The following is a 15,544-nucleotide window of genomic DNA, read 5'->3' on the forward strand; positions in this document are numbered from 1 at the left end:
ACACATTAAAAGACTAAAATGAAATAACTCTACGAGGCTTAACTAAAGAACGGGAAAATATGGAACAGGAAAGAGGGTGTACAATTGATACGCTAACAACATTCAATAGTATCATAATTATCAACAGAGGCGATTTGTCGCATGAAAATTGCTTTTTCTTGAGTTTTTTTTAATGCATACAAATCGATCCTAACCTAAACACATTCAATACTAACTAATGATGAGAGAGTTTTTGAAGGTCGATTGTGAAGGGTGGGGGAAAACAAACAGGAAGGTTTTAAAATGCCATTAGTTTTGTGTTGGTGTGTGTGTGTGTTTACATTTATACATATCGTACGCTTTCACGCACAACTTAAATACTATCTCACCTCTAGCTAAAAGAGTTGGAGTAAGAAAAACGAAGCTACGTGTGTGAACCAATTGGGAGATCAAATCCGCGGTTGAGTTTTTAGTTGATTGCGTTTTACTCCAACAAAAATGTTTTTTTGTGTGTGTTCCGAATGATGCTTTACTTACAATGCTTAATATGCTGCACGTGTGTGTGTGTTTGATATAAAATCTATAAATATTGATTTCTTCTTTATATTAAAGTATCTAAACAGCTTCAATTATTGTTTCAATCATTCGGCTTTCTCCGAACAAAAAAAAAGTTGTCCAAAACTAGAAATTATTCTCACACAAAAAGTTGCTCCAAATTTATTTTTGCTATGAAATTTTGGCAAAAAATGAGAACAGTGATTTGCTACATCTAAAGAGTCCGAACGTTAAAAAATCCAAATTGTCTACACATTTTCTACCTTTTAATTACGTGACGTTACACAAGACGATAACAAAAAGAAATAGTTTCAGTTGACTAACATGTTTTCTCCCTTTTCCGATTCGTGTGTTTTGTTAACAATAGTGCACAATAAAATTTGCCTCTTTCCACTGGGGATGAAACTGAAATGCCTTGACTTCTTCTTGATTTTTGTTCGCGCATAAATAATATCTAGAAAACGAATGAAATCCGTACTTTTTTGATCTCTCAGTTTTATTTGTTTGTTTTATAAATAGTTTAACTTTGCAGTAGAATAATTATTGATTTGTTTCGCCTAGATTGATTCAGTTTTTTTATCTGTTTTATTTTTTCTTTGCTATATTACATTATTGTATTCGATGCACATTCTCTCGCGCCCTTCGCCGAGAGGAGCTTAGTTTTGCGCGACACGACGCCTCAGTACGATTAACTTTGCTGCACTTCTCCAAGTCGCTCTCTCTCTCTCTAGTCTCTAGTCTAGTGATAAAATCCCAAACTCTCATGGGCGCTTGCTCCCAGAGTCCCCGTCTAACTTTGTTCTTTGCCGCGATCACTCTGACCTGTTCCGCCGCCGTCGCCGCCGGTGGCCAGCCGTCCCCTTTCCAGAAGACCCCGGCCAAGTGGCAGCTCAGCGGCGGCAATGTATCTCTATCTACTAAGCTTACTAATTACACGAATGAGCGCTCCGTTTTCGTCCTTCAGGCGCTGATTTTCGGTCTTGAGGGCTTCCAGTTGCTGGTGTGTGGCGAACACATAATCGGAACACAAACACGTTGCGAGACACGGGACACGGTGGGTTTTGGAAGAAGAAAAAGATACAAAAAATTATTAATCACGTGGTTAGTGTACGTACACTGCTGCAGTGAGATGCGCGCAATACGATGAAAAGCGTAAAATACGGAGAGAAGGTTCATAAAGAGTGGTATTTACACCGGAAACATCGAGGAACATTCGCCGTGGTACACGCACACAATTTCAGTTTCACCTGTGTGTTAGCTGCAGTACCAGAAGGCGGAGTTAGTTTACACAACAAACAACGAGGTTAGTTTTTTTTTGTTTTGGTTAAATTTTGTCAATAATAAACACATCTAGGGATACGGAGAGAAAAAAAAAAACAGCGAAAAACGAGACATCATATAGCTTTTGTTTGTAAAAATAACGCTTTAATGCATAATAGACACTTATAAACTATAACGTAGTACTAGATTAGCAATGGTGGCCACAGGTGTAAAAAATTGTATGTATAAAAAAATATATAAAATTATTTTGATGTTCGAAAAAAAGATTCCTGAATACCTCGCAAATAATTTTACTTTTACTGCTAGAAAAAAATGTTTATTAAAAATGTTAATTCCTCATATTTAAAAAAAAATCACTAAAAATGAGGATTTTCTACAGTTTTCTGGAACAAAGTACCGTAAACCGGGGTGACTTTGATAGGATTTCAATTTGTTTTTAGAATATTTTACAACAGGTAAGGTTTTTCTCAAGATTATTATTTTTAAAACATGTACTGGGGTAGGCCACACAAAGTCCATGCACTATTTTGGAAAAAAAGTTTTTTCAATAGTGTTTAGAAAAATAGTTACGTTAAAAATTCTTGGTTTTAATTCCGGGGTGACTTTGATAGTCATAGTTTTTCTTGTTAAAATCATATTTAAGATGTTCAAACTTAATTTGTACGTTAAATGTACCATCACTAAAGTAGCTGATATAGTTTGTAAGAAAAAAATCAATGTTTATATTAAGTTAACTAAGTTTATAAGCTTTTTAACAAAATACATATAAATTTTAGGTAAAATTGTTAAAAAGTCGGAATTTTGCCTGAAATTTGTTAAAAATAGTTTTGTTTATAAAATTATCGATTTATATTGCATTTTAAACTGAATTCGAAGCACGAATCACAAGTTTTCACATTTTACATGAAATTTGTTACACTGAATTTGCCTATAAATTTGGAGATTTTTTTTAATTGTGTTTCAAAAACACATATTATTTATTATTTACAAACTTATTTAACCTTCTCCTAGTGGAAAATTATCCAAAGAATCCGAAAATGCATTCCGTTTTCCGATTAAAAATCATGTTCATTGAGAAAATCATGACACTTTGAGAAGTTTAAAATAATGACTTTCATCCACATTTTCTTAACTATAGTTAACTAACTTTATAAACTTTTCAAAAATTTATGAAAATTTCTTCATGAGGTACTTTGAACACTTCTCTACCACGGTCAGTATGTTTCTGAACCATTCCTTACGTATTTTAATTGTGCTCTTCATTTTGCGGAAAAATCGCAAACCTATCAAAGTCACCCCGGCTATCAAAGTCACCCCGTTTTACGGTACTAAATATGTTTGGGTTTTCTAAAATAACGCACAATGTTGGTCCAAACTGTAATCAAATTGCTCAAAAGTAACGAAAATGCATGTGGAACATTTATGCAAACAGAGGCAGTAATCAGTTGCTTGAAAGAATGCAAATAAGTGTTCACGTAAATTTAAATTTGAAAAGCAAATTTGTTTAACCAAAAAAAAAAAAAATTAAAAAGATATCGTCATAGTTGAAACAGTTCAAAAACAAAAATGTCTTTAAATAAAGTAGTCAATATATTAAAAAAAATCATTGTGAATTGTGAATTATTACAGTTACCTACTGTCTGTATTAGCAAGATAGCAGTGACTATAAAACAATATGTTTATCTACGATCTGTGGTTCCAATATTTCTAATTATTAAAAAGCCTTTTGAAAAAAATGTATAAATTGTTTAGCTGTGCAGTTTTTCTAAATAGTTTAAAATCGTAAAAACGATATTTTTATCAAAAGTTATTTCTTATTTAAAAAAAAGAAGAAAGGTTACAAACACTTTTAATCAAATTTGCATTGACCTCAGTAATCGACGATAAATGACGATAATTCATTTAATGCAAGTTATTAGAAAATAACCGAATTACTAAAAACATGTTTTCAAAAATGTATTCTTTTCAAAAAATTAAGTACTCAAAAACATTCACAAGACACAGAATTTTCTAGATATACTTGTTTTCGTCATATAATGGTTTTCAAATTTTCACAATTTCCAACATTAAAAAACGTGAATTGGTATAATTTTCACGGTATTTTAAAATAAAATACTATTAAATAAATAAAACGTATCAAAGTTTTGGCAATCATAAAATAATACAGTATTTTAAAATTTGAGTATTCAATAGTAAAAACTCTAATCTATCAGTCTACTACAAATCATTACAATTTTCTGTAATGATGTGTCTGTTGAAACCCAAAATTCAATTTGGAAAAATTTAATTATTTTCATGAGAAGTACGTTTTTTTTGTGGAAATTTTAAAAACTTAAGAACAAATTTCTAGTTTTTGCTTTTTGGGTGTTTTTAGAACCGCCCTGAGTCAGGGGTATTGAAAAACACCAAAAAAACAAAAACTGAAAATTTGGTTTATTGGTCCTTTTCAAAAAAAAAAAAAAACTCCAGAAATGTACTGAAAAAGTACTCCAAATTTTGCGTCGTTCATAACTAATATTACCTACAAATTATGAATTAGAGTATTTTCTGAAAAAAAAACAGTGATTTGCAAAAAAAAGTACTAGGGGAACGGCATCTAATGTTGGCAGGTCAGAACTTCGACATGCAATTAAAGCTAATTAAAAACGTTTTCAACTGGAATCGAGTGATAAATAGCTCAATGAGAAGTGAGCAAGCAAGTTTCTATCAAAAATTTTGCAAAATTAGTTGTTTAAATAGTGAAAATCAGCAAATTGGATGGAGTTAGGAGCGAGTGCTTAACCTGCCAAACATACGATAATTTCCCCTATATACAAAAATTCTTATCTTGTAAACAAAAAAAAAATGTTTAAAAATATAGTATTCTTTTAAAATTTTTGAAGAAACACTTTTCAACTAACTAAATTTTCAAAAAATAAATATGTTACAACTAAAAAATTTCCATAGTTTGATAATATTTCATAATATTTAATACTGAATTGATAAAATTTGACTAAAAATTTAGATAAATAAGTTTAAATTAAGTTTATTGTGTTAAAAAAACCCTTGAAGGAAACTATTGGGTTTCTACATAACCCGATAGTTCAGAAGTGATGTTCTAGATTAGCTATCCAATTGTTTTCGCCCCAAAATTAACGCACAAGGAAACAACCTTATAAAAGGTTCTACGATTTATTCAGTTCAGTTCATTAGAGCGATAAAAACACATAAAAAAATGATTCATGAATGTTTGAAAAATGTGAAAACAGGGTTAAAACTCGATTAATTTTCCATGCATCCAAATTTTTAGTTACGAATGTTTAAAAACTTTAAAGAACCTTGCAAGAACATTTCTTTCAAATAAAGCCGAGTTATCTTGTTCATAAGATACCGTAGAAGATAGGGAACCAGCCACGCCCAATCTAGTACTACAATCGTCATAAGCAATAATGAAGCGAGCAACAGAAAAAAAAACAGATTATTTATTTACAGAAAAGCAAAAGGCCACTCCATTGTGGTTACACAGGTATTGCGTCGCGCGATTAGTGCGTTGTGTTGCTGTTTTCGTTCGAAGTGTTTGGAGTGTTTGTGAGTGTATTTTTTTTTTCTTTTCTAAGCATAATTTCCTTGGTACATCAGAGAGCAATGGAGTGGGCTTAGAGAAATGTCATTCAAATAATAAATTGGTTATTGACATGAGATTGGAAAGAAAGCTCTACTCGAATTGGAAAACAAGTATTTTTGCACATTACACAATATTAGAGAATTGTGGAAAGAGGGACGGATAGAGGAAGAAATAAACAAAGACTTCAACAACCGCACTTGATTAAGTAGCAATAACCGCTCGAGTTACGCAAGTTTAAATCGCAAATTAAAACAAAAACAGTGAATCACATCTATTAATCGCAATTGGCGTACTTTTTGCAAATCAGGAAGAGTAAACACAAGTGTGAAAAACGGAAATAACTCAAAAAAACGCAACTCGGCAGTAAAACGGACACTCGAAATTATTTTTTAATCACTTATTAGGATATTTTTTTTTTGCTTGGTCAAAATTCAATCAGAAACAAACGAAGAAAACGCCTCATACCAAAATCAGTGTTCACTGAGAGCTCGACTTGACCAAACGCGGCGGCAGTGCGTCTCTTTATTCTAGTACTTCGTTGGCTCTCACTCTCAACGCGCCGAGGAGGAGGAGCTTGAGAGAATGGTCGTCGTTGGGAAGTCGTCGTTGTCCAAATTGGTTTTTGCTCTCTCTCTCTTATTACGTCGTCTCACTCTTGCTCTCTTTCTCTCTGAGTTGCAGTGTTGTTGTGTCGTGGCGATTTTTGTTTTGTTTTGGATGCTTCACAAACACACACAAGTTTTCAATAGTAATTACGCTTTTGATGATATTCTGACTAGTTTAGCTGACAATTTTAGCACTTTTGGATTCAATTCACTATCCTTTTATTCACGATATTGTATAGTTTTTATTTTGTGGTAAGTTAAACTTTACACTAGATATTTTGCTATCAACAAAATTTGGAAAAGCTTTACTCTACACGGTACTTAGGTTGGCATTGTTTTAGTATAAACGAACTATTAAAAAACAGCAATAGTTCACAATAGATGCAAGGACAAGAGTGTATAAATGTTGGAACATTTTGATTGTGAGACAACGTTACAATTCTAATATCATCATCAATGTGTGTGTGTGTGCGCTGTGCACCCTTTGGCGTTGCTCTAGTACTGCGCTCCCTCCCTCTCTCTACTACTACTTCTAGTACTACGACTACTTCTAGTGCTTGCTGTGCAGCTGGTTCTGGGCCGAGGTCGTTAGTTTGGAGACAACCCGCGTGAGGGCGCGATTCTCGGCGCGCAGACGTTCGTTTTCGGTTTTGTATTTTTGCAACAGCTGGTTCCGATGATTGGTGGTCGAGATTTGTTGCGAAAGAGAGCGAGCGAAAGGTGTGTCGCGCGCGTTACGGTACAAAAGAAGATTGTTCGAAGGAAAAAGAACGTTTTGTTGCGTTACGGTTGCAACATGTTCGATACAACACGGAAAACACGGAGAGAAATGTACAAGAGAAATCATTATTATTTATTTTTTTCAGAACTTTTTTCGACGAATGAAAGTTGTGCGTTTTTTCAGAAAGGGTGCTTGTGTACGAAATGTGTGACAAAATTGCAGTATGTCCCATAAAAATTCAAACCTGTGTTCTTTTTTGTGATGAAAACATTATAAGTTTGAGGTAGTTTTTGTTTATCATTTTAGTGAAAGTTTGTCCATCGATTTCTTATGTACCATAATTTAAGGGTCGTACTTATAAGTACTATGAAAATATTCCAGAACTGATTTCTTGATCGATTTGGTGTCTTTCGCAAAGTATAATAATAAGGGCCATTCATAAAAAACAGGAAAAATAAAGAATATATGTTTTTTCAATAAGCGTTTGAACTAAAAAAATCCACTCTCAATCCATGTCAGATCAAAGTTGTATTGTTAATTTGATTTTGGTTAACCGCGGTGGATTTTCTTGAAATAATTCGAATTGTCAAAAATCCACCAAAGCATCTATTTTAAGTCAAAAAGGTTTTTTTAAAGCCTTTTTTCATTTTACATTTCAGGAAGGCGTTCTAAGCTTCTTTGAAATGCCAAGTAAAATTATTAAAATCCGACAATATTTTTTTTTCAAAGAGATGCACATAATACACGAAAGATTTTATTTTGTTTAAAAAAAATCACATTAACAGTTTCTAAAATAACGTCAATTGAATATTTTTGACAAAATGATTGAAACTCAGGAAAATGCAATTTCAACAACCATAAATCAATAGTGTTGTACAAATTTATAGAATATTATGATCTTTTTGAAAATATCATATTCAAAAAAGGATGACGGCATTTTTTAAATTTGATTGCAATTCAATAATTTTGTTCCAGTACATTTTTGGTACTTTCAACAAATCATCTTAAAAAAAATATTGGGATGTTTTCCTGAAGGAAATATCAGCCTACGACAAATAAACAATCAAGCTCGCAAACAAACAAACTTTTTGACAGTTTGCCTGCTCTGTTTGTTTGCAGAAACGCTAGCCTGCATCATATACAGTAGTTGTTCGGTAACTGGGCTGAAATGTAGCCCAGTCATCGAATACTGTTCGCTAACTGGGCTGAACGAAAAATATCGAGGGGACTACCGATACTTAATATTTATTTGATGAAATATAAAAATAAAAGTTACTCAAATATGTTTACAATGATTACTTTTCATATTTCTTTAATTGTGACTTGAAATTACATAAAAGTTTGAAAAAAGTTTTTTTATTTGTTGACCATGATTTTTGCATCCATTAATCCCTCGGTGATTTCGGTTTGTTTTGGTTTTTTGACGTTTGTCTGCTTTTTAACTGGGCTACGGCCCAGTTATCGAGCGCCCAGTTAAAAAGTAGCCCAGTTAAACAACGCCCAGGTACCGAACTACTACTGTATTTAGCTATGTGGCTGCAAGGTGCTTTTTTTAATCGATTTGATTTTTTGGTGATTTTTAACTTCACTTTTTGTTAAAACTGGATTTGTAAAAAACCAATATTTTTTTAGTTTTCTGACATCAAATATCAACTTTTCAGAAATTTCCAGAATAGGCAAAAAATGTTTGACCGAGTTATGATTTTTTTAATCAACACTGTTTTTATTTTCCAAAAAATTGAAACCGAATTTGCAATCAAAATATACATTAGTGAAATTTTGATAAAGTGCACAGTTTTCAGGTAACTTTTTTTTGAAAATAGTCGTAGTTATTCATTTTATAAAATTAGTGCTTTGTTTGCACACCTTTGAAATTTTTTTAAGGGCTGAGAAAATTCTCAATATTTTGCTCTTTGAACTTTGATGATACGACCCTTAGTTGCATAGATATTTTCATAAAAAAAAGATATTGCCATGCAAATATTAAAAAAAAAGTGTTCTTATTCTCAAAAATTCATAACTCGGTCAAAGATTTTTTGCCTATTCTCAAAATTTCAGAAAACCTGGACATATCGTGTATTTTTTTTTAAACAAAAAGTGAAATTAAAAATCACCAAAACATTTTTTACCGCGTATCATTTTTTCAGTGTGGCCCTTATTCATTACCTACAACTTTGCCGAAGACACCAAATCGATCAAAAAATTCCTTCAAAAGATACAGATTTTTTAATTTTCATATACGGTTTTTGTATGGACAGCTGCCAAATTTGTATGGATGCAAAATGGCTTCTTTGGGCACACCAAAACAGTTTCAGCCGGATTAAAAAATATGAAAATTAAAATTTAAAAAATATTGATTTCGTAGAGAACTGCTCTCTTCTTATTTTCTTTTTTCTAATTTTTTGAGTCAAGTGTAAAATGGACTTGGTTCTACTATATCTTTCCGCAAAATAAAAACGAATTAATTGTGATAATTTCAGTTTTTTTTAATTAAAAACTAAGTGAAAGCCCATGCCAAATTCTTATTTGTTTTGGAGCCCACATTATTTGTATTTAGGTGTTAATATTTCAATACAATAATATTTTGGTGTAAAGGGTATGCTTGTATTAATTCGTTTCAATATAATCGTTAAAGTGGACTATAAAATATCGTCTTATCGTCAACGGTTGATGATGGTAACGATAATAATAAAAATAAATCTACAAGTTTTTTTTTTTTTTTTTTTTTTAAATTGTCTACAAGTTTTGGAAGCTTTACACCAACCGGAACCCAAGTTTTTCGCACTATTTTAGGGGACATACTGAACTGTCCTAGCGGAAAGTTAAGGTTTTCACGAAGAATCGTTTGTCTGAAATTCCAATCTTTATTCCACGAGTCACATCGAACATCCACAGTTACAGTACAGAGTCTGAATTTTGAGTGTTTTTTTAAAACCAAATTACCGACAACTGTGTTCATTCCTCATGATTAGTAGATTTTTCCAACGAAATTTAATGTTATTATTTACAGTTTTTTGTCTATTACAGTAAACCTTAACTATCCATTCAGACACAGAAAGGCACAGAGAGCTCGAAGAAGAAGAAAAAGGGTGACGTTCGATTCGGGGGGTTTTATTGCTGTTGTTTTTGTTGAATTGGTTAGTGTTGAAAGTATGTGGTCGAGGAGTGGTGAAAGGTGAACGTGACTGAAACTAAAGTAAACCAATTGATCACGGAAGAATAAAGTAACAAAAAAGCTTGGTGTGGGTGCCGCCTTCAATGATTGGCTTTGTTTGCTGGTGGTGTGATGGTATCCGATCTCTCTGTTTTGTATGCATGTGTGTGAGTTAGTTGTTATTTGGTTTGTTAATCGTTCGAAGCGAAAAGCAAAATTATGCCTTGGTTTTTCGAATAACTCTTTGACTCTGGTGTTTTACGTTATCGCTTGTTGTTGTTTTTCAGTATGTTTGAGTAGGTGAAAGTAAAATTCTAACAGAATTCACACGCAAAAGCGCCACGGAAACTAATAAAGAAAAACTAAAGAAAACTCAAAACCATACAAATGTTTTTTTTCTTTGTGGTAAATGGCTAAATGAGAACGTTAAATGTGTTTATTATATGTGAAATTAGGCCGAAAATTAACATGTTAACGGAGAGATGTTTCGTTGTTGTTTGTTTGTGTTAGTTTTAGTTGAAAATATATAGAGGAAAAAAGGGATGGAAAAGATCCATACTTTAAAGGAAATATTTGAGAATGTCATATTAACCTTGTTCTTCTCAAAAAGTAGAACGTTTGTTTCATGTGTGGGTGTGCGCAAATAGAGGGAATGAAACGTGATGAATAGATAGATAGAAGATGATAGTAGCACAAAAAGTGGAGTTTTGAAAAATTACCTTGAGCTCTTCCTCCATTTCCGACATCTTTCGCTCCATCGCTCGTCTTTCCCGCTTTTCCAGCTCCGACAGCGAGTTGTTCTTGGTGGTCTAAAACGGGAAGTGAAGCGGTTTTAATCATGATATCAATGAATACTCTTCACAGTTAACACTACAATGTAAGTCTGGCCAAATTGGAAATATTAAGACGAATAAAATTAGCTACGCTACTTTTTTTTAGAAACATTTTTGATATTTTGGTAGCAAAATGCAAAATAAGTTTGCCTTTGGACCTAGTAAATTTATTAGAAAGTCATTTAGCTAACAAAAATGTCAGCAGATTTTATCAACTTTTATGTTGGAATAGCCTCTCTATCAGCTAATTCAACAAAATTGTTAGTCAGGTAAAAAAAATACAATCCATGTAGCTTCGTTCCCCAAACTTACCGCGGTCGTGAACCTGTCGAGGGCCGACTTCAAACTGAGCACTTCTTCGTCCTTCTTCCTCATCGAGCTCTTGAGCTTCTCGTTGTCAGCTCTGAAATTCAAAAAAAAAAAATCAATAATCCAAGTTTCTTTCAAGCTTCCCGGAAACACTCACTTGGCCTGTTCGTAGAGAGCTTTGTAGTCGACGTAGTCGCCGCCATTCTCCTTGGACTCCGCGACCCCGCTGCCATCCTTTTGCGCGTCCGCGGCGAGATCCGACGCGGTCGACCCAACCCGGGACCGGCCCCGCTCCGCTCCAGACTGTCGAATGAGGAAGAAGGTGTGTTTATTAGAAATTGTTTTTTGGAGATTTTTTAACGTAGTTTGACGAAAGCAATGATCAACCCGCGGGGCTTACTTCGTAACCCTCACTCTGGACGGAGTTTGTGCTGTACGAGCGGGAGATCGTCCCGGAGGACAGGTTGGACGCGATCGAGGCCCGACTTCGGCTTCGACTTCTCCGCTCGTGGTCTCTTAGAGATTGGCTGCGTCCCACGTGGACGCCGGTGTGGGCTTTACTGACGTACGAGGACGGGGAATAGCTGCTGTTGAGGCTGCTGTTGGAATTGGACAGTCCGTTCGAGGACAGGTGGTTGGCCCGCTTGAGTCCATAGCTGAGGCTGCTGGAGGCGCCGTTGTCGTACGTGGAACTGGTGTACGGACTGATGTAGCGATCCTTGTACGACGATCCGTACGAGCTTCCGTTACCGTAACGATCCTTGTCTTTGTAGGGCGATTTGTAGGCCAAGCTGCTGTTGCTGCCGTACGAGTCCCGCCGCGAGGACAGATTGGAATAGTCAAAGTAGTGGCCGGAGGAGGACCCATTGCTGAGGTTTAACCGTGCCGAGGGACTCGACGTGGACACCGGCGAGTACGAACTATACGCACTGGTCGACGAGCTGTACGGATTGGAACTCCCAGCGCCGTACGATCGGCCATAGCTGCTGGTACTCAGTGGAGTCGACGACAGACTCGGGGCGGTCCTCGTCAGGGACGTGGCCCGGCGTGTGACGATCGGTTGCACGGTGCGGGACCGTGATCGGAATGACATCCTTCAGCGCTACGGGGACAAAGAACTCGGTCAACCACGCTCAGTTTCGCCGTAATTAGTGACTAATTCGAAACTAAACCACGCGTGCAGCGCGCCCAGCGTGTGTGTGTGTCTATCGGCTTAGTAATGGTTTATTTTTGAACAATCACCTTTGCGCGGATTCTTCTCTCACTTGGTATACAAGCTGTTCATCATCGCCGCGCACAAAAAGAAAAAGAAAACACAGAAATTCAAACGGCGGCGACAAACAAGAAGACTATTTTTATGCCATAATACGAGCTATTTTTAGCGGTCAATCAACCAAAATAAAACGACGCGAGGTGCGTGTTCTTGCCAACACACACCCCCACAGAGCATCATCGCAAAGCCGCCGCAGGCAAGTGCGAAAAGCCGTGGTTTATTAATGAAAGGAAAATTATAAACAATATGCCAAATCAACGGTTGCGTGGGCGTCGCGACGCTCGGTACAGCGCGTCGCGACGCTAGGTGCTTTGTAAGGGGAATCGAGTTGAATTCAGACTTCTAACTCTACTTTTAGTGTTGAGTCATATCAATTAGTCCTAAAACCCCCAAGCTCTGTCTACCAGAAGAAGTTCTGCTACTTGTCCAACGCCCACGCACCCCAGCTAGCAGTAACCTTTTAACATTCTCCTCTCCTAATGAACAAGAAAGCAAGTTCCACTCAAATGGCGCAGCTGTACGGAATTGCGTACTAGGAAAAAAAGAGCAACCCGTGCGTATTGACTTCCAAGTGGTTGATCATCAGGAAAACTGACACCTCAATGACTACTTCTTGTTCAAAGTGGATGCTGCAGAAGCTCGCAACAAGATAAAGTATAGTCTAGGCAGGCAGTCCCTCACCCAAGTCGCGCCTCACCTTGGAGTTATTCGGTTTCCTAGCTGAGGTGATGTTAAGTCATAATTCTAAGTGAGGTTTCATCGTCAGATCGTTGTGATCGTGATATCTTGCCGCACGTCGATTTTGGGCCGAATTTTGTTAAAGACGCAATTTTGTGTAGTACATTTGTACATTCACAGCTAAAAAAGTAGTATTCAGCTGCGTGTAAAAGGCCTGGGTGTAAAACAGGCCTGCCCAACGTCCGGCCCGCGGGCCGGATCCGGCCCCTGAAGCCATTTCATCCGGCCCGCGACGGCTTTTCAAAATAGTATGACCGGCCCTTAAGGCTGCTCATGAAGTATTAAATAAATAAAATTATTGTCTGATTTAAAAAAAAGCTTGAGATCAAATTTTAACATATTATAAGAACATTCTTCATGTTTGAATTTAATTTTTATAATTTTTTATTGATATTTTTTAACTGAAAAATTGTACAGGAAAACGAAATTATCCATTTTGTAAAATTGTGAAATTTATGAAAAAACTTTGATTGTTGTCTTAAAATTTACAAAAAGAAACTAAATGTTATTTCTTTCAGTTTTAACTTTGTTTACTTCAAATTGATTTTTTTCCAATTTTTTTCATAAATAAGTAAGCAAAACTAATGTATTTTTCCAGAACAACTTCTTAGTGAAAAAGTTTAAAAAAAAAGCTTAAAAAATAAAATTAATCAAACTGAAAATAGATTCCTGCAAATATTTTTAAAAAATATTAAGAAATTTATCAAAAACTTCATAAAATTGCAACGATCATTGAAAATTTAATATTTCTTTTATATAAAAAAATATATCAAGGTATTTAATTGCAATCGTCAAAAACAATATCTATACATTTTCAAACCAACAAAAATTTAAATAAGTCAAATAAACACATTTTTGGATGTTATCTTTGCTTTTCATTCTTAAAATCAAGATATATGAATCATATTTGCCACACTAGTTCATTTATGTATTTACTTTAAAAGAACCCAATCATAAGAAAATTGAAAAAAAAATGTGTTTACTTTTCAACTTTTATCAAATCGATGCCAACATTTCAAAAAGCATCATGTACAAACCATGCGTTTTGAGAAAAACGCATTTGAATGTTGAGTATCCATTTTCAATAACCATTTTAATATAAAAGCAAAATAAGATGTTCTAATGATAACAAACGATGAAAAACGTTGCTTTTGTTGATACTAGATCATCCATATTCAATAAAACATTGTTTTCGTAATTTTATTTGAGAAAAACAAACATAACTTCTTTTGAAATCACCAACGTCGATATCACCCTGCTGTCACTGAGGGGGGCGCTTTGTTATGATTCGTTTTTCTTCGCCGAATGTACATGGCGCTTTTTTCATGTTGCTTTTTTTTCGTCACGAGGTTTATGTAGCCTTTTGTTTGACAGGTTGACAGGGCTATATAAACAGGGACTGCTGATGGCAGAGATTTTGTTTATGTTACTTTATTTAAAATCATGATTAAACAGACTTTACTGAAGTAACTTTTGCTCATTTTTGGTGGAGAGGTAGCTTATTAGAAGTACTTTCAGAATATACAATAACCCAGAAAGTGTCAAAATGTACATGATGCCTTTTGAAATGTTACCGTCGAAATATCAGTTTCGGCCCGCCACTGCTTCAGAAATATCAGATCTGGCCCGCAGGGCCAAAAGGTTGGGCACCCCTGGTGTAAAATAAATATTGCATTATTTTATGCAATTTTATGTGATTTTACATCCTGAAATATGCAGGCCATCAGTATGGGAAACCTACTTGACCGAAATGTCAAGCTCATTTATGCGTTTATCCTTACCGAGTGGGCTTGGCCGGGTGGGCTAAGGCGCCAGTCCTTACTGTTGGTGCTGGGTTTGTATCCCGTCGGTTGCAACTTTTTTTTGTGTTTGCAAAAATTGTACATGCAGTGTGTAATATTAAGTGTTTTTTTTACGAAGGTGATGTGTAGGCTTAGTGATTTTTCACGCTCGAAACTGGCAAATTTCACGGGGACCTCAATTTTAAAACACCAATTTTCACGCAAATTTCGCGGAACATGAAAAATGTTTAAATAGCTCTGAGAATCTCATGTTTAAATCACAGAAACTACTTTTCTTGCTTCATTATATATTATTCTACAATAAACAAAAAAATCTTTCATAAATTTGAACGTGACGCAACAACAAATTCTTCTAATTTTCAAAAATGATTCCACCTAGTTTATGGATGGACTCTAAATATATTTTGAAATAAAATGTAGGGCATGCGTATTCTCATTTATTGAGCTGCTTTTTTAAATTTTTCGACACATAAAGTTTAAAAGTTTTCGCTGATTTGCTTCATTTTATTGAATTTCATATCAAAGCAAGATTTAACAGTCTTGTCCAGCAAAAATGAGTGAAATAATTTGATTTTTTTTTGTGACATTTAGCAAATTATCATTTTTTTATCATCTCCCTTTTCAAAATTTAAATTTTAAATCAAAAGTAAAAAAATAATTTAGTTTGTAACGAAATCAAAACTTTTATGC

At 34.8% G+C, this 15,544-nt stretch overlaps 1 protein-coding gene across 21 annotated transcripts in view; it reads right to left on the bottom strand.

Moving 5' to 3' along the window:
* Nucleotides 1-490: 490 nt before the first annotated feature.
* The window catches only part of LOC120424884 (protein phosphatase 1 regulatory subunit 12A), a 124,767-nt gene continuing 109,713 nt past the window's right edge, over nucleotides 491-15,544 (bottom strand). For 19 of the 21 annotated variants that reach the window (XM_039589149.2, XM_039589154.2, XM_039589153.2 and 16 more), the window contains 5 exons: nucleotides 11,199-11,344; nucleotides 11,045-11,135; nucleotides 10,619-10,708; nucleotides 5,885-6,691; nucleotides 491-1,531 (listed from right to left, as the gene is read on the bottom strand). In XM_039589149.2, coding sequence (XP_039445083.1) covers nucleotides 6,575-6,691; nucleotides 10,619-10,708; nucleotides 11,045-11,135; nucleotides 11,199-11,344 — 444 coding nt within the window. In that variant the 3' untranslated portion in view covers nucleotides 491-1,531; nucleotides 5,885-6,574. Of the gene's footprint in view, nucleotides 1,532-5,884; nucleotides 6,692-10,618; nucleotides 10,709-11,044; nucleotides 11,136-11,198; nucleotides 11,345-12,000; nucleotides 12,144-15,544 lie in introns of those variants that run through there. The other 2 variants (XM_039589155.2, XM_052709224.1) reach the window with 2 other exon arrangements.

The sequence above is a fragment of the Culex pipiens genome, chromosome 3, assembly GCF_016801865.2.
Source record: "Culex pipiens pallens isolate TS chromosome 3, TS_CPP_V2, whole genome shotgun sequence".
Lineage (NCBI taxonomy): Eukaryota > Metazoa > Arthropoda > Insecta > Diptera > Culicidae > Culex > Culex pipiens.